At 40.1% G+C, this 19,995-nt stretch overlaps 1 protein-coding gene and 1 long non-coding RNA gene across 8 annotated transcripts in view; both read right to left on the reverse strand.

The window, feature by feature from the left end:
• The window catches only part of LOC109039960 (MAM and LDL-receptor class A domain-containing protein 1), a 228,999-nt gene that overhangs the window by 140,559 nt on the left and 68,445 nt on the right, over positions 1-19,995 (reverse strand). For all 7 annotated transcript variants that reach the window (XM_072298987.1, XM_072298887.1, XM_072298933.1 and 4 more), the window contains one exon: positions 1,881-2,046. In XM_072298987.1, the coding sequence (XP_072155088.1) occupies positions 1,881-2,046 (166 nt within the window). The remainder of the gene's footprint in view (positions 1-1,880; positions 2,047-19,995) is intronic.
• On the reverse strand, positions 6,694-8,981 carry LOC140226073 (uncharacterized). The gene is made up of 2 exons (XR_011900888.1): positions 8,673-8,981; positions 6,694-7,322 (listed from the first exon to the last, which is right to left on the reverse strand). It is a non-coding gene; the product is annotated as an uncharacterized lncRNA (long non-coding RNA).

The raw sequence follows: 19,995 nt of genomic DNA on the forward strand, positions 1-19,995 counted from the left end.
TCGAAAAAGTCGACGAAAATAACTATTTTTCGATGCCAAGATTCTGGGTTTGAGGCGTTGTTGCACCTTTGCATGGGCTCCGTTCGGTAAAATATTTGGCATAAAGTCTACCTAGGACTAGTACTTTGAAAATATGAAACATTCAGCAAAATCCAGGTGGGGAAAAGGCCCAAAACGACACTCCTCCCTTTTCTTTAGACTTTTTTTTTATCTATTTTACTTTCAAAACTCTTTTGTGCATTGAATAAAATTTCATTTATATCTGCGCGCGGCTTTGAGTCAAAAGAATGTTGCTCAATTAAGATGGGACCAGGAAGTAATTACAAATATTATTATAAATAATATTGAAAATTTATATTATTAATATGATAAATCATAATATAATAAATATAATATATAATATAACAAATCATAATATATTATAATAAATTATATCAATAATATTATTCATTTTTCATCAATTTATATTCTTTATTTATCTTTTTTCGTTTCTCATATTTTCATTTTAATAACTATTTATACGTCCATATTTTATTTTATTTTTTTCATGTGTTGTTCGTACTCCTCTCTTTCAAAAACTTGATTTACTTTATATTATTTTCGTATCCTTCATTGTGAAACTTAATGATGTACAGAATTGCAAGAATATCATTGCTTCTATAATCATTGAACCAGATGGTGTCTGCGATGATAATTAAGCCTAAGAACGTGCAGCGCGCCTAAATTGCAGCATTTTGGCATTTGGAACTTTTTTTTTCAGTGTAAGATATCATATTGGTAACATGTTGATATCATGTTGATAACATGTTGATATCATAAATGATAACAGTTTCTATTCACCCTGTTGCTACCATGTTGGGCCAGACCAAATTGTTACCAACATGGTCATTTTTAGCAGGGCCCCTGGAGAGCTAGACGAGAAAGGTCACCGGATTTAGGCCTCTCCAATGATCCATTATGATTCCCGAAAGTATGGATGTAACATCTCTTGCGGCCATACCTTATGGAAAATGGGACAGCCTCTTTCATACAAATCCATGAGCAAGTGGCTGAGATATCGTAGTTTTCTCTTTAACCGTCATTTTTACAGCCGCAATTTAGGAAAAAACTGTTTCTTCAATAGCCTAGTGCCAAATTCGGGTTTCTCGTGCCAAAACGCACCCGGATACCTAATGTCACGAAATTTCACGTGAATAACGAAAATATTCATTTTTCCTCTATTCTGAACTTCAACCGGTCGCCATTTTGTCAAATATCAAGATTTTCGGTTTGCACCAAAAAGTTTCTTTCCTTTATCCTTTTCTGATTGATGTGCCACAAAGAGGTGGGGGCGGGGGGGGGGGGGTTGCCATTTGAAAAAAAAACTGGGGTCCATAGCCGTAAGGTGGGGGGCCCAAAGATCCACCATTGATCTATGAACAATGAACATCCTCAAAGTTTCGTTTAAAAATAATAACTAGGTAAAATTTTAGAGAGGGTGGTAGGGTCTTTTGGGACACGCTGTATTGGTTATCTAATGGACGCACCCTCCTGTCACCGTGTTCTTTTTTATTTGAATACTGAAATAAAAATCACATTTATTTTAGTAAGTGAATTTTGAAATAGAGGTAGGTACTTTTTCAGTTTTTCTCGTCTTTTTCTGGTCAGTTCGGTTTCGTAAGTTCTCCTCCCTAGTAAAAAAGAGTCAGCCTGATGTCAAGCTAATTCATTTTTACTCGGACTCACTATGAGACATCGTCAAAAATAGCTCGTGTGTTAATATATTCGTCTTTCCTTTCCCCTTTAGGTTTTTCCTCCGAGTTTCGTGGTCAAACGATCTGCTTGACCGTCCCATACGTCCATAATTGATTACAAATTTGGAATTTAGAGACAAAACTTACTTGATGGTCTCTATTATAGGTATAAAGTACTTCTGCCTCCATCCACATTCGATTTGAAGGGTCCTTAGTTCCCCAAAGAACCCGGAAAAATCCATCAGGTCTTCCATCTTTGACTGGCTGCAAAATGACTCGTAAACCAGCCGCACTTAAACCGTCAATGGAGAAACTGAAAGATAGATTTGAGCCTAGTAATTGCAGTATGGTAATGCTAAAATATTTATTAAATTTCTTTCACAGGCTCCATTCTTAATAAATAATCGTATGATCTTCTTTACTTTGTTTGCAAAATTAGATATCAAATCGAATCTGGTAACGTAAATGGAAAAAGAAATCTAAATATTGATGAAATCGATTAAAAATATATCATATAGAGTGTCCCGAAAGTCCGTGTTTCCCCTTTTAAACTTTTCCCTAATTGAGTGATCAAGACGAAACTTGAAGAATGTCTCTGAGTCAAAGGGAACTACATTTTGGCCTATCGAAAATTTGTATCGAAATTCATCGAACAAATTTTCGCCCCACCCCCCACCCCAAGGGGAGTGGACCACAACTTTTTTTTCAAGTGGCAACCCCTCCCGTGTGATACCTCGTTCGAAAGAGGATAAAAGAGGTAATTTGTATCCGCAATCCGTAAGTCACCGTCCTCATTTTTTTCTCAAGATGTAGGTGGGACGATGGCGGTCGAAAATAGCAGAGATTGGCGTTTTAGTTATTTGTCGACAGATTTATTTGAAATCAGTATACGGAGATTTTTTTGACAAGAAAAGCGAATCTGGTGAGATTTTTTTTTAAAAAAAGCCAATTTTTTTCAAAACGGCGGAAATTGGCATTTTTTCTTTTTTTTAAAAGGATTTATCTGAAACTCAGTATCGGGTGATTTTTTGAGATGAGAATGTCGAGTCTTATGAGCTGTTCTCAAAGTAACCAACTTCCCCCTAAAATGCCAATTCCCCGCCACTTTGAAAGTTCTCGGTGAATTTAAAAAATAAGACCATATTTGTTTTGTTTTTTTTTATCCGTAAATACCCCTGGATATCAAATTTGATGCAAATCCATTAGTAAACGTTACAAATTCCAATTTTCCGTCATTTTGAACAAAAATTAGCTTTTTTGATTAATCTCACCAGACTCATTTTCACGTCTAAAAAAATGCTTGGATACTGAGTTTTAGATAAATTCATCGACAGATGGCTAGAATGCCAATTTCTCGCCATTTCCGGCGGTCATCTTGAAAAAAATGTCTTTTTTATCTAGATTTCCTTTATACTGAGAGTCAAGACAACACCCCCTCGTGGAGTCACAAACGGGAATGAAGATTACGCAAATTGAACGTTTTCCGGAATCTTTGATCGGCCCATTCTCAAATTCCTTTCGCCGTTCCCTCTCTTAGGTATTCCGTTTGTTCCTTGTCGAACCCGTAAAATCTTTGCTATCGGTGAAAATGTAATCTTTACTCCCGTTTGTGATACTATGGAGGCCTAAAATATGGTAACCAATCAGAAATGAATTCACATTGCCTTGACTCTCAGTATAAAGGGACTCTAGGTATTTTTATCCTCTTTTAAACGAAATATCACAAGAGGGAAGGGGTGTCATTGGAACAAAAAGTTGGGATCCCCCCCCCCCCCTCTTAGGGAGGGTGATGTTTTTTGGATATGCCAAATTTTCGATGTGCCAGAAAGTAGACTTCTTTAACCTAGAAACATTCCCAAAATTTTATCTCAATAGTTCAATTAAGAAAAATTTTAGAAGGACGGGTACGGACTTTTGGGACACTCGGTATGAGATAAATATAGTTTCTTGAATGGTTTGATCATTTGACGGACAACAGAGCATTATTTAGAGGCATCAGATCCGACCGTTACCAAAAATCTGATGATACAAATATCAGAGCAGGCACTATGTTTCATCCTCTCTCCTAAAATGAACAACTTTGGATGCATGTCTTTCCAATACATACCTATGTCGCGGTGAAATATTGAAATGAGACATTTTATTAAGTGCCTGGGCAGATGGTCAAATTTTGACAAACAAAGGTCTGAATGTTTTTAACGAAGAGCTTCAAATTTTCAATGCTTTGGAAGTGAGACGTCATCAAACCTACGAACTCACTTAGTGCAAGTATTTCTCTCGAAATGCACCTTATCAATTTTAACAAAGAAACAAATTAAATCGGGACTAAGGCCGCATATAATAAAAAGAAAAACACATAAAATAAAATAAAAAGCCCGGGACGTTTCGCAGGGATCACACCCGCATTTTCAACCGGCAAAACAAACACTGAAAAAAATACCCGGGGAGAGTTGCCGAAAATCCCGGCAGAAGGAGCCGATCGAGTCTCCCGTGCTCCAACGGAAGACCGTGGAGGCACGGTGACGCACATTGGGACGAAAAGGTGTCAAAACGGGACATTCGCACATTAGACGATAATTTTTCGCCGATCTTCTCAAAACTTGACATTCTCGGTCTATTTGGGAAAAGGAATCCAATATTATATTCAGTATTTGGTTCATGGTGACAATCCCGCCAAAAGGTGATGTTGCCAAGTCTCTGTTTTAATCTATTTAATAAACAGATTAGTATGATTATGGCAGAGATTTAACGCGCGTGTCGTTTGCTTCTTTTCATTGATAAAGAAAATGAATTCACTTATCCTGAAATTGAGAAATGCTTTTATTAAGAAATAACACCCCCCCCCCCCCTACCGTCTTCTTACCTATCGCAAAAACCGCATCGCGATATTTGACTGTAGGGAAATGAGTTCATCAATGGGCAGACATTAAAGTGAATCCGAAAATCATAATCGAATAGGTTGCTCCCAAATATTATCATTCTTTGACACAGATGCTTTTTCCCCGTTTTTTTTCAAGGACTTTTCTTCTTCCCTTTTGAGCGCCATTTTCTAAAATCCTGATTATACGAAATATGCAACAGACACTCAAAAGCTCTAATATTAAGATGTCAAGGCAAAATTCCATACTGTAGAAACTCCGAGTTTCTTAGGGGTCTTTTCTGCACTTCTGAGATATCATTCATAAGAATGAGGATTTATTGCCACTCAATACAGGGTGGGCCAGAAGTTCCAGGACGGTCGGCTAACTTTTGAACGGTTTGAGATAGAAAAATGAAACTTTGGGAATGTTCCCATCTCAAAGGGGACCATCTTCTGGGGGAGTCAAAATTTTGGTCCCCCCTAACGGAGGGGGCGGGGGGCCCCCAACTTTTTTTTTTCAAATGGCAACCCCTATCTTGTGATACCTCATTCGAAAGACCATATAAAACTAAGAATTTTGGCGCAAACCGCAGATCAATATCTTAATTTTTGACCGAGTTATGATAGGATCAAAGGTCAAATTTGACCTTTTTTCAAAAAATCACAACACCGGTTCAAATTATCGTAAAGAAAAAAATAAAACGGGAAAATTTTCTAATTGTGTTCGCTTTTTTTTAAAAATTGCAGAAATCACTTCGAACTAATTTTGAGGGGGGATTCGGACCCCCAAATACGTCAATTCAAAGGTCATTCAATTTTCCCGTGAAATAACCCAATTTCCCCTAGATTTGCCTCCACATTATCTCAGTAAGGTCAAAATCAGTTCAACATTACGTTGGACAAGTCCCCAAATTTCAGGAAAAGTTAAAAAAAAACCAATTTAAACGGTCAAATTTAATTACCTTAAATTGCGTTTTTTTTTAACTTTTCCTGAATGGGAACTTGCCCAACGTAATGTTGAACTGATTTTGACCTTACTGAGATAATGTGGAGGCAAATCTAGGGGAAATTGGCATATTTCACGGGAAAATTGAATGACCTTTGAATTGACGTCCGAATCCCCCCTCAAAATTAGTTCGAAGTGATTTCTGCAATTTTTAAAAAAAAGCGAACACAATTAGAAAATTTTCCCGTTTTATTTTTTTCTTTACGATAATTTGAACCGGTGTTGTGATTTTTTGAAAAAAGGTCAAATTTGACCTTTGATCCTATCATAACTCGGTCAAAAATTAAGATATTGATCTGCGGTTTGCGCCAAAATTCTTAGTTTTATATGGTCTTTCGAATGAGGTATCACAAGATAGGGGTTGCCATTTGAAAAAAAAAAAGTTGGGGGCCCCCCGCCCCCTCCCTTAGGGGGGACCAAAATTTTGACTCCCCCATAAGATGGTCCCCTTTGAGATGGGAACATTCCCAAAGTTTCATTTTTCTATCTCGAACCGTTCAAAAGTTAGCCGACCGTCCTGGAACTTCTGGCCCACCCTGTATATTGCAAATTTTTCCATCGAATATGCTGGAATACAAATCATGGGATACTGTCAAACTGTCGCTATACATTGGTTGATATTATATTTTTAATTTCAGCCTCGATTCTAAGGACCGTTTCCATCACGACATCATCCGATTCTTTGCAAATTCAAAATAAAAAATTGCTCTACAAAAAAAGACGATAGCAATCAGTATCCTAGGTATCAGATAAGCATTGCAGCAAGCTGATAAGCAACGCAGCGGCGGCGCACATTGGTTCCAGAGCCAGATCTAGGCGGCATTAATTAGAGTATCACCTTTGTTGGCATGCAATACATGATTTTATATGTTTTTTGGGTCGCTGATCACGAATCTGAAGTCAGTTTTACTCCATCGTTAACTAAAACATGGTAAATTTGCGAAAAATAGCAAATTCACGCTCAAATACCGGAATAATTATTTGACAATTTGGCTTGGAGCTTGAGCTATAATACATTTGACTAATTTAATGATTAATCATCCAAAACGACCAATGATTTTACTATTCTTCATTTTTGGATGATTATTTGAGAAGGGAGGGAGGGGGGGTTGCCACGTTGAGTAACTGAACGAAGTATACCTGCATGCAATTGACACGATCTGTTTTCGGAATCTACTTCCATAATTTTGAGGTATAAGAAATGGCAGGATGAAAATAAAGTAAAAATCGTCCTAATAATACTATTGGACAGGGAGAAAAGGCATTGAACGTGTCGGACACTGGTCCGTTGTTTTTTTAAATTAAAGAGGATGTAATGTATTTTGTATTTTTTTTTTTTTTTTTGAAGTACCTACGAATAATCAAGAAGAGCAAGAGTCAGTTTTCGTCCGAAATTCAAGAAATATATTCATATTTAAAATTCATGTATATTAAAATGTACAACAACTAAATCGCATATAAATTTAATGAATAATTAACACCATGAACACATTTAGCAATCAAAATAAGTCACAAAAAATTACATTGAAAGAAAAATTTCACTGGCTACGAGAGGAGGTGAATATTCTTGCGGGTAATGATCACATTTTATAGATTCAGACAATGGTATGCCAAAAAAAGTAGGTAAAAGTCGCAGCTTTTGTGATTTTATTACTGTTTTTGTTATTTTATTGAATTAATTAGGAGTTTTGAACTTGTGATGTCTGGTTGGAGGCTCTCAAACCTGTAAACAACAAAGAACAAAGAACAAAACAACAAACAAGAAAGAACAAAGAAATCATGATAAGAAAAAGAAATGAAGTCTTTGCTGAATAATAAAATGGAAAAGCCCTTACTTCCGGGCATATAATAATCAACGAAAAGGAAACACTACACGATAATTTACTACGAATCGATAATTTTAGCGATTTTTTTTTTTTTTGAAATTTTATTTGCCATGATTGTTTTGAAAAACCAAGTAAATAGACTCCTCTCTAAGTGAATATCAAAGAAAAAAATAGTTTTATATCATTGCTAGAAAGGTAGAACGGTATTACCAACCCGTAATGTGATATAGCCAGTTCTCATGAGAACCGAGCGGGCGACCTTTAAAAGGCTGTATTTAAAAAACCGGCAAAAACTGGCAAAAGATATTTGTATCTACATCATGCCTAGGAATAGTAGTAACTAGAAATGGCCGTTTAAAAGGTGTCGGAGGGTGACAAAGTAGTTATTTTCAGCCACTAAGGGCGTATCAGATCATTTTTAGCACCAACATTAAACGTCTAATCAGTGTTTTGCGGCCCCTAAAAAATTGTATTTGCCATGATTGTTTTGAAAAACCAAGTGAATAGACTCCTCTCTAAGTGAATATCAAAGAAAAAAATAGTTTTATATCATTGCTAGAAAGGTAGAACGGTATTACCAACCCGTAATGTGATATAGCCAGTTCTCATGAGAACCGAGCGGGCGACCTTTAAAAGGCTGTATTTAAAAAACCGGCAAAAACTGGCAAAAGATATTTGTATCTACATCATGCCTAGGAATAGTAGTAACTAGAAATGACCGTTTAAAAGGTGTCGGAGGGTGACAAAGTAGTTATTTTCAGCCACTAAGGGCGTATCAGATCATTTTTAGCACCAACATTAAACGTCTAATCAGTGTTTTGCGGCCCCTAAAAAATTGTATTTGCCATGATTGTTTTGAAAAACCAAGTGAATAGACTCCTCTCTAAGTGAATATCAAAGAAAAAAATAGTTTTATATCATTGCTAGAAAGGTAGAACGGTATTACCAACCCGTAATGTGATATAGCCAGTTCTCATGAGAACCGAGCGGGCGACCTTTAAAAGGCTGTATTTAAAAAACCGGCAAAAACTGGCAAAAGATATTCGTATCTACATCATGCCTAGGAATAGTAGTAACTAGAAATGGCCGTTTAAAAGGTGTCGGAGGGTGACAAAGTAGTTAAATTCAGCCATTTATGTGGAAAAATACGTGAAAATCACGTAAAATAGCGTTATGTCTAAGGGTTTATCTAAAGCTGTAGACTTAATCTAAAGATATGATTTCAACATGGTAAACCTGAAACTTACCTTCAATTTTAGGATTCCTTTTTAAAAACTGTGCTTTTGTGCCGAAAATGGCGACGAACCTCACATATAAAAATCACTTCACTGTGATAACCGAGGAAACTGGTATGAACTGCAGAAAGACGACCTGCGCGCTTACCTTTGGAAGCTTATAATTTTCTTATCACTCATCCAATCATCATGATATTTGGCCGAGATACTCTCCAGAGTATGTAGTATCGACCAGTGGTGCCATTTTTCATTTTTATTAAAAGTCAATTTTTCGAATTAATGCCGCCTAAATCGGGCTCTGGAACCAATGTGCGGCGCGGCGGCCAGCAACGCAGCCCGTTGCGCTCAACCTCAACCGTCAATTGACCTGAGAAAGCGCTCGATTTTAAGCGAACCGCGCTCATGTTTTCCCTTGTAACTTCCAAAGTCGGAAGAAGTCGGATGAAAACTAATATGATTCTGAAAGCTAAGGATACGTAAAATCTCGATATGCAAACCGTTTCTTGGACAAGTCTGGACATTTTTTTAAAACTCCAATTGAAGTTTGAATTTTGGTTTTTTGACTTGTCGATTTTGAATTCACTCTCTAACCCCCAGGAAGTTAAAAGTAATCATGACCAATGACGTAAACGAATAGTCTATGTTTGTATTCAATTGTTATAACAAAAAATTGCATTTAAAATCGTCTCGGAAGCTAGAGGAGCAACATTTGTATGCGTGCGCTTTTACCTCTTTTTTTCATCTTTCCGAAACGCGCGTTTCTCTACGCCTGTCATTTGAATATTCCTCAATTAAATTGTTAAAATCTTCGTTATTCTGGAGGTTTAGACCCTCCGGGTAACTTCTACACCTTTGGTTTTTGCTTTTAATGATTTTCATTTTTACCGTGAATGTCCCGTTTCTGTAATGGGCTCGTCCCAATGTGTGACGGCCGCCGGGTTGACTCGGAAATTTAAATCCCGTATCTCCTCGGTCAAGCACCCCGAGAATCCCGGGGAAAGAACCCGGGTTGACTCGGCGAAAGAGGCCGAAACTGGGCCGAAATGACTCGGTAAACTGCGCCGTCGCAGTCGGCAAGCGCATCCGGGTTTTCCCGGGCCCAGCTTTTATGTGTGAGTATGCACCGCGTAGGGGGAGGGGTGTGGGGGGGCGCAATGGTTCCTCTCCCCGCAACCCAGCTCCTCACCTACTCCCGAAATTCTGCGAGAGGGGGAGGGGAGACATTCCTCCCCCGGACGCATGCACTATGCGTCCCTCCCCTGCAACCCTTCACCTATCCATCTCGCTGCCCGAGTAGACCTCCTTTCCCCCTCTTGAATAGAAGCTCTCCTCCTCCCCCTAGAGAATTGGTACTCTCCCTCTACCTGTGGATGGGTAGCTTCCCGCCCCCCACAGTGAAAATTTTTTAGCCCCCCTGTCCAATCCCTCACTAGAATGGAAGCTCCTTTCGTTTTAATGCAAAACTTTATAAGCTGTACAATTAAAAGCACAAAAGGAGACAATAAGTATAGCGTTTGAAAGTTGTTAACGTCCGTTCTAATTAATAGTCGATTTTATCTAACAGAACTAAGACTTGGTTCTCCTTAATTTTTTTTTGTTTCTTTTTTTTATGTTTACATAATACAGGAGCACTTATTACCAGTAGACATTCACGGGTTGAAAAACAAAAAATTAATATTTTTTAAAGGAACACTATCCGGTGTGTTAGTGACAAAATAAAAATATCCCTCGGGATGTTTTGAAACGTAAAGACTTCCTTAATAAGAATAAACGTAAGATCCTTTAGCATAGAAAAGAGGATTGTCTGAAAATGTTAATAAAGTATTAGTTCTGTTTATTAAACTAAGTTGATCATAGGTATGTTTAAGAGATTGTAATCTATTTTCATTTTCTTTGGCAACTGAGAAAAATTCATAATAAGATGATATCAATTTGTTAGATGAGTTTCCGCGGCTTCCGTCAAATGACACAGATGCATTACAACGATGCAAAATTTTATTCTTCGGAAGTGAAAACAAACAAAAATTAATTCTTGAAATTATTAGTAAGTTTTCTTTGCACAGGGAGGAAAATATCAATAAACAATTCGGGAAACAATGCTCGTATTAGTTCCTTACATGTAAATTAGAGTGAGAGCTCAAAGTATATAATGTTGCGATGCAAATTAGTGTTTTCAAGTCATCAATGCTAAACAAGTAATTCTATCTTTAGTCTTTTGAGTGTAGGTAATTCTTTCTGTTAAATATGATAAAAAGATTGAGAAACATTACAATTACACTAAAAGGTAAATACCGGAATAGTTATTTTTTTAATGTTTAATCAGATTGAAATCAAGATAAATACGCCGTATATCGTCTGTTCGAGATGGGAAGAACCGTGGAAAGTCGGAATAATTAGCACTATTTCGCAGGGTGGGGGTGTTTCGACCCTCGTCAACTGTCACTTTTCGATGTCCCCGGGATATGAACCTGGAGCCGCAAATTCCTGTGCTAGGCGCCGAGCTGCGCGATGCGGCAAGCGACTCATGAGGAGCCAGCCCTCACGCCACGCGCCACGACACAGGGTTGATTCTGTGTCTTCATCTCTTACAATGGCTCGAACGCTGTACCCTTGCTTCTACATAGTGCAATTAATTACGACTTTCCACGGTTCTTCCCATCTCGAACAGACTATAATTATAAAGAATTATTTTTTAATTTATAAATCAAGTTGAAACACGAACCTATGGACACATTTTACGCCACGTGCTCCCTTAAATCACCCCAGGTAAGAGAATATGAATAATATAGAAATACACAGAAAAAAGCTGCGAAACAGTCAGTTTTAATAAATGATTCACTAAAAAATCTGCAATTCGCACTGCGCGATGAAAAATTCCCGGGGCGGTATTGACTCTGAAGAGACGTGAAAATGACTGAATGATGGAGTCGGAACTCAGAAGAATGTGGATTCGCGGGGTTGCTTCGGTTCGATTACGAGACTGGACAAGAGATGAGGAGGGTGATAGAGGAGAGGTGAAGGGTGTAGGGTGAAGGGCTAGCGCGAACTAGAAGGGTATGAGTTGTGACTTGCCACATTCTACTTCAGTACCTAGTTCCTCCACTATACCTTACAGTAAAAGAGGCTGATTGAGTGGGCTGATTTTTAGCACAGTCTGGCAACCTTGACGCAATTAATGCAAATATTTTCCTCTCCTTCTCTTTCTTTACTTCTTTATTTATTTAATTTCTTGTCGACGCCGAGCTTATTAGTGATTTCTCGAAGGACACATTAAATGAATTTCTCCCTAAACAACTACCTATTTTTTTGTAGACAAATATAATGAGCATCTTGATTTTTTAACTTCGCCAAAACCAAGGATTTTAATGCCTCACAGCAGTCTTGAAACTCTAGCGTGATACCCAGCGCCGACCGACCCCCGGTATCAAATCGCGGTGCTCCTCCGCCGCGGCCGGGGATTTCCGGTTTCCACTTTTCCGGAAACCATGCTCGTCGTAAACCACATGAATGTATATTGTCTGACAGCGTCACAGCCTACCTGGGCCATCCCCGCAACATCCCCGATGTCCTTTTCCGAGAATTTCCCACTGACGCACAGCCAAATTCGGCGGCCAAACGGACTACATTTTCTCCAGAGATCCTGCAGCTACTTTAAGTTTGCCAACGGATCTTCTGGGAGGGTAGACTTGATGGGCAGAGACCTATGTCGAAGTGTTGGACTCACGCAAAAGATAGACTCAGACCAGCAGCATAGAATATTGCCTATATGGACTAAATTTTGCAATTTGGAACTATAAATTCTAGCCCGGTTTAAAAACAACTTATGTGCCATTAGTTTCCCTATGCATATAAGTGTTTTTCCAGAAGAGCCAGAATTTATAGTTCCAAATGCAGAGGGTGCAAAATACTTCAAGTAAAGTGAAGCGGGCAGGGGGGGGGGGAATAATACAGGGGTAAGGGGTGTAACGGGGAAATTTTTCCCCCGTTTTAAGTTTAAGCTCATGTGAATTAAAAAATTGAAACAATAAAGTCGCGGACGCGCATGCTTGGCACCGCCGCGTCTGCGCCGACGAGCCAAGGAAGAAATCAGCTGACGCTCGGCGTTCGTCCGAGCACCGCGACGCGCCAATAGGGAGCGCTGCGGAAATTCTGTCAATTTTGAAACATTTTTCATTAATTTAAAATTTTAAAAAAAATTGTACCTATTTTAATATTAACTGTACAGATCGATAAAAGAAGTCGAGGCAAAGCCAACGATGTAAATTTTATATTTTTTATGATATATTGTATGCTCACAAAATCAGACGGAACTCTGCTAAATTCCCTTTCCCCTTCGAGTTAAAATTTTCTCTCTCTCAATTTCGATTTCACTCTTTATTATTTTTTCTATGGCGCCCGAATCCAGGATCCCGGCGAGCTCATTCCGGCACCTCGAGTAACGTTGGCATATCTTAAACCAGAGGACGTATGTGCCTCTGATGACCTGGACCTGCTCCGCAGAGAAGGGAGATTTGCCTCTTTACAAGGTGGGTCCTTACCCCTGTAAGAAAGAAGTAAGTTAGGTCAAAGTTTATTAATCGTAAAGAAAGAAAAATAATCTCCCACATATGACCCCAACACCTGCCTTACAGGAAGATAAGCACTTGAGAGGAAGTGTTTGGATTGCGGGAGAGGGAGTAGAAAGGGGAAAAGGGGGGAGGTAATTAAAATTGGTAAAATGTAAAGAAGAAGAAAAATCCCCAACAGAAAATACCATCATGACCGCGGCGTGGAGAGAAGAAAACAAAGTAAAGTAAGGAAGATGCGCTAAAGGTCATGATAGTATGAATAAAGCCCCCACCCCCCCCCCCCAAAAAAAACCATTTGGAGCTTTGTGAAAGATGTGGGAAAATGCTACAGGAATAGCTGAACAAATCACCGCAAACCGCGCTTCAATATCTAGATCTGGTACCTCGTAATAGCCGGAGTTCGACATTAAAACACCTGCAAAAATGGGTGAAAAATCGGGGACTTTGTCCCCCCCCCCCCCATAACTCGAAAACGGTGCGTATACTCAATCTGAAATTTCAGAATGTGTAAAGGGTCACCCTAAGGATGAAAAAAAAACCTCACTTCGACCCCAATTTCGAGGGCCCAAGAACGGGCCACTTTGTAGATGGCTCTTTCGCACGCCTTATTTTTCAGTGCACGCAACCGTTTCCTGATTTTAAGTAAACGGTTGACTCAGATCAAGATCACAGGTAGGTACTCCTTTCAAACCGAAGATGATTACTTAATTTCAGTAAATATTTTCGCGTCTCGGAATGTTTCTACTTTTAAGTAAACGTTTTTTCACTCCAAATACACGTGGAGTGCTAGGTTGAGGTACCTAACGCGTGTACCTACTTGATCCAATCAAACACAGTTCTGTTGCAACTTCCCGTCACTAGTCGATACTTTTTAAGTAAACGGATACTTGGTCCAAGGCGGCTCCACCTTATATGTGGTAAACTTTTTTTTTTCAGTGTAGCCGAAGGAACGTAGCGGGAGGGGTGGCTGAGAGCGTAGAGGGGGGGGGGGGGTGCGTAGCGACGGGCAAGCAGGCAGCGACCGGACGACCGCTCGAAACAGCATAACTTTACTTGTCGATAAAAGTCAGATAATTTGAGAAAATCGAAAAAACAATCATAGCCTGCAAATCTACAGATCAGAGGCTTTCATTTAAAACGAAAATCATGCAAATCGACGGTGAAAGTCGGCAATCACATAACTCGTTTGCGGTGTCTGAAAATCTCCGCCTCTACGTCATTTTTTTAAAGGAGAACAAATTGATATTATTTCTTGAAGTTTTTGCAGAATTTTCTTCGCATTGAGAAGAAAAATCATGACAGTTTTAAAGAATTGCCGTTGAGTAGTTTCCCATTTAAAAAATAAAGTATGACAGGAAGTCTGCGACGTCGCAAACCGAGTTATGTGATTGCCGACTTTCACCGTCGAAATAGGTCCGGTGGTCGGGCCTCAGTTTTAATGCATTGGAGAAAATTTGAGAAAATCATAGAAGAAAATTTAAGAAAACCGAAAAACAAATTACAGCCTGCAAATCTACAGCTTTGGGGCTTTAATTTGAAAAAAATATCAGGCAAATCGGTCCGGTGGTTCTCTCAAAGTTAACGTCCAAAGATTCGAAACATTGGGTTTTAATAGGTAATATAAGATTGATTGCGCCCGGTGATTTTGCACTTCTTGTGTTCTCTAGGATGCATACTACAAGTTTCTGAAGGAAACATCGTGAAAGAGCGTGGCCCCCTAAAATAAACAATTACCGAGCTTCTGACAAGCATTATTTTCCGAGGGTCCTACCAGAGATGGTTCACATCCTCAAGAATAGGAAATAAAGTTTGTAATTCCCGCGCTGATGTGGATGGACCACCAGTTCTTCCTTTCGAGACTAGATGGAGCTGGAACACCTGAGTAATCTCTGTTTCGATGTGGTTTGTTTCAAGTTGCGCGCTTGCTCATTTGTTTTGTTTGCACGATCAGTCTCACAATAACACCAGTGAGGCTCATAGTGTCATATTTTTAATTTTCTTTGTTTGCCGGTTGAAAATATGCGGGTGTGATCCCTGCGAAACGTCCCGGGCTTTTATTTTATTTTATGTGTTTCTTTTTATTATTTGCGGCCTAAGTCTCGATTTAAGTTGTTTCTTTGTTAGTGTTTCGGACCGATTAAGTTGTTTTTCTATATATTTTAACTGTCAATATTTGAAAAATTCTGTAATTCATAACATGCTGCGACTTTTAAGATAAAATGTTCCCTGGCGGGCTGGAGGTCATTTAAGATACCACTGTGTGATGCACATTTGTTTGATAGAGTTCTTCTCTTCAAAGCTAATGAGCTTATTTAGTAATGTTTAATTCCTGCATTTTTGAAAACTAGAGAATGCATTTACTCAGCATGAATTTGTCCCGATTTTTTTGAACAATATCAACCCAATAAGAAAAACGAGCTCTCAAAGTTACATATTTTGAGCTCCCATTTCCTATTCAAAATTAACTATAGGAGTTGCGTTTCAAAATACCATAGAAATTCTGATAGCGGGCTATGGAAAGCAATAGGAAATTACATGGCGGGCTAAGGAAAGCGAAGAAAATCATACAACCGGGCCATCATACAGGGTTATCCAAAAGTCACTGACCACCCCTGTAACTTTTTTCCAAATTGAGATAGAAGTTTGAAACTTTGGGAATGTTCCTCGGTCTAAAGTAGCAACTTTTTGGTCCCCCCAAAATTTTGGGGGGGGGCGGCCCCCCTTAAGGGGGGCGGGGGCTAACTTTTTTTTTCAAATGGCAACCCCCCCTTTGTGATACCTCATTCGAAAGATAATAAAAAAAGAAAATTTTTGGCGCAAACCGCAGGTCAAAATGTTCATTTTTGACAAAATGGCGGCCGGTCAAAGTTCAAAATGGCGGAAATTTGGCATCTCCGTTGTTTATTGACGGATTGGTGTGAAACTCGGAATTCTGGGGTTTTTTGAGATGAGAAAAACGATTCTGGCATTGGTTTTCCAGAAAAGTCAGTCTTTTGCAAAATGGCGGCGGTCAAAATGGCGGCCTAGAGCGGGAAGTGGATATTTAGGCTGCATATCATTGGATTTGCATGAAACTTGTGTGATGACCCTGATTAGGGTCGAAAGGGGGTCGTTTTCTGGAGCGTCGCGACGTCAGCCGACGGGACGTCTCTAAAGAGAGATATCTCGAGCTGACGTCACAGGACTCCAGGGGGGGGGGGGACTGTTGTGTCGGACAGTGGTCGCCCGTGGTCTCTCTATAGAGAGAGATCTCGTGCAGACCACGACGCAACACAACAGTGGGGGCTTTGGGGGGGCAGTCGGTGACCCTCCCAAAAATGAAGAAGTCAATGAAGAAGACAAAATCTATCCTTGACGATCTTTCAAATGTATTCCTTTGTTTGGAGTTGAACAATCCTATTCCGATGGACAAGAGCCCGACAAGACTGAAATAGGACAGCTAAAAGGGAAGAGACTCGGAAAGGAATATCCGGTGCTGAAAAGCGAGCCGGAGTCGTTCGTCTGATTTTTGCGGTTCGTCAATGACGTACGAGTGCAGACCGGAGCCCTGAGCACTTGCACAAGACGACCACGTTGCGAAGACTGGCTTTCCTCGAGCGTCGGAGCAAGTGGCCCAGCTCCCTACGCTCGGGTCGGCCGGCGGCGCGCATGCGCATTTCCCAGCGGACATCAGCATTTTTCCTAAAGTCGGTGCTCCTCCTGACGTTGCCAATTTCCCCCTGAAATGACGAATTGTCTGGGAAAATTGGGCGTCTCCTCACACTTGGTATCCGGGGGTATTTCGGCACGAGAAGAACGAATCATTCATTGGATATCTGAAATTATGAAAAATTCCAAAATGGCGGCGGAAACATTGCGGGAAATCAGTTTTTACGGCCCTTTACCGATGGATTAGCATGAAATTATTTGATATTTCAAGAATCTAATGAAAGGTTCCTTTTAATCCAGCCAAAAACCGCCAGGATAGCGAATTTCATGCAAATCCATCGGTAAAGAGCCGTAAAACTGATTTCCCGCAATTTTTCCGCCGCCATTTTGGAATTTGTCAAAATTTCAGATATCCAATGAATGATTCGTTCTTCTCGTGCCGAAATACCCCCGGATACCAAGTTTCATGCAAATCCAACGATATGCAGCCTAAATATCCACTTCCCGCTCTAGGCCGCCATTTTGACCGCCGCCATTTTGCAAAAGACTGACTTTTCTGGAAAACCAATGCCAGAATCGTTTTTCTCATCTCAAAAAACCCTAGAATTCCGAGTTTCACACCAGTCCGTCAATAAACAACGGAGATGCCAAATTTCCGCCATTTTGAACTTTGACCGGCCGCCATTTTGTCAAAAATGAACATTTTGACCTGCGGTTTGCGCCAAAAATTTTCTTTTTTCGTTATCTTTCGGATGAGGTATCACAAAGGGGGGGTTGCTATTTGAAAAAAGAAAAGTCAGCCTCCGCCCCCCGTAAGGGGGGCCGCCCCCCCAAAATTTTGGGGGGACCAAAAAGTTGCTACTTTAGACCGAGGAACATTCCCAAAGTTTCAAACTTCTATCTCAATTTGGAAAAAAGTTACAGGGGTGGTCAGTGACTTTTGGATAACCCTGTATAGGTATATAAGCTCCGAGACCTCCTAATTTTGCGTATCTGGTAACGCTTAGTTCCAGCGTTCTACCGGGCCGATTTTCATGATTTTTGCGGATATCCACGGGCAATTATCTCTAGATTAGCCCGCTTTATTCAGTTTTTTTAAATATGACCCAGGTTTTTTTATATTACGTGGTAAAGTTGCGAATTCTCCCATTTAAACAATGTAAATTTATATGTTTTGTCATAGTTCGTTTGAGCGTTCTACCGGGCCGATTTCCATGATTTTTCTAAATAGGTAGACTATAATCGATTATGTAAATCGACTGGTGATTGGCCCTAGATGAGCCCGCTCTAATCAGATTTTGGAAATAGGACCCAGGTTTTTTTTTACAATCAAGTTATAAAAATGAGCGAACTAACAGAACGCTCCGCTCCTGCTGCCGCTATGCGCAGAAGGCTGCGCAGTAGGCGAGGAGGTGCCGCGGAGGAGTGGCTGCGTAGCCTGCGCATCAGCTCTACTTATCAACCTAAGATTTTCCCCGGTCTCTTTAAGACAAGCGGTGGCCGAGTCGTCAAAGACGTCGGAATTGCCTACATGCCTCAAGGTGTGGGTTCCATTCCTGACTGCTCATGTATTTAAGTTATGATCGGAGTAACGGCAATTGTTGTTTTACTGCAATGTTTCATTAATCATTCAATCTAAAAGTAAAGTGTACCTCATATCGTAATTTTTTAGAGGAAAAGTAACCAACATTGATAGGAGGGTAAAAATAGGGCTGCGAAGCGGCCCATTGATGGCGCGGAGCGCCTGTAATATCCCATAGGTTGGTAACATGTAATGGCGGAGATGTGTCTCTCCGTCAGGGTCAGGCCGTGGAGGCGCACTCTGTCTTCCCTATCGAATAAACTCGCTGTGTGATAACGTCTTCGCTCGTTCTCGTTTTTCCGTTATAGCAAATTGGCGACGAGGATTCTAAAAAATGTTCTCGCATTACTAGAACTCATCTACCAATTCTCTTTTTTTTCTCTCGTCCGGTACTTCTCGAAAATGTGCCTTATCCGCAATCACGGCTCCAGCTCCAACCTTCGTTTGAGAAGAGGTAACCTCAACCTCGTACCTCGTCTATGATCTCGTGCTACCCGGGCCGCGTCAACTCAATCGCGATTTATTAATCGGCATTCCTTCCAGCTTTTCCTGCTCAACTTCGACTCCACCCGTTAGAAATGAACGAAGAACAATTTACGGCTTTCCTAAACGTGGTACAAGCCTCCCTATCAAGCATCTCAATCCAGGCCCCAGCAATTCCAGGAGCAGCAGCCGGTCAATCGAATGGAGAATCTAACCCGGATGGATCATCCTCAACCTCATCCAGCACTTGGAGGATCTTGAATTTTGAGCAATATGACGGCAAAGAAAAATTCTGTCAATACGTCGAACGTTTTGAAAACTTCGCCGGCCTTAGAGGTATTTCAAATGATTCTCTCCTCATGAAAAGCACTCTTATTAATTGTCTAGGAAGTGAAACTTACCAACTCTTGAAAGCCATATCAGCTCCCAAAGAACTCAAAGATCTTTCCTACAAGGATATCATCGCATCTCTCTCCCAGCACTTATCTCCTCCCCCAAATAAACTACTAGAACAACATCGATTTCTCTCAAGACTGCAGAAAGACACGGAGACAATCGGTGAGTACGTTGCAGCTCTACGTAGTTTTCTAGAAAATTCTGAGTTCAAGTGTACTTGCGGGAAATCAATTGCTGACATGTTCCTTCGTGCCCAGTTCATCCGTGGGATCAAAAGTTCCTTTATTAGAGAGAGACTATTGTGTGAGTCAGAGTTAACATTCGAGCGAGCAGTCAACATGGCTCTTTCGCTTGAGTCATCGAAGCTTGATAACCAAGAGATCCTGAACGGCTCAGCATCAACAACTGGTGTCACTAGTGTTTGCAAAATCCATAGCTCAAAGCCATCTTCTAGTCACAATTCAAGGTATAGAAGTAGAAATAAGAGCGAACAGCGCTATCAACGTAGTGACAGCAGGCACTCCAAGAGAGGCAAATCTGCCAAGCGTAGAATAGATTATGAAAAACTGGGTATTTCTGATCTCTGCATTAGCTGTGGGCGCAATAATCATAGAGCTTTTGATTGTAAAGTTAATCCAAGCAGTCTCAAATGCTTCTC

Source organism: Bemisia tabaci, chromosome 1, assembly GCF_918797505.1.
Source record: "Bemisia tabaci chromosome 1, PGI_BMITA_v3".
In the NCBI taxonomy this organism is placed as follows: domain Eukaryota; kingdom Metazoa; phylum Arthropoda; class Insecta; order Hemiptera; family Aleyrodidae; genus Bemisia; species Bemisia tabaci.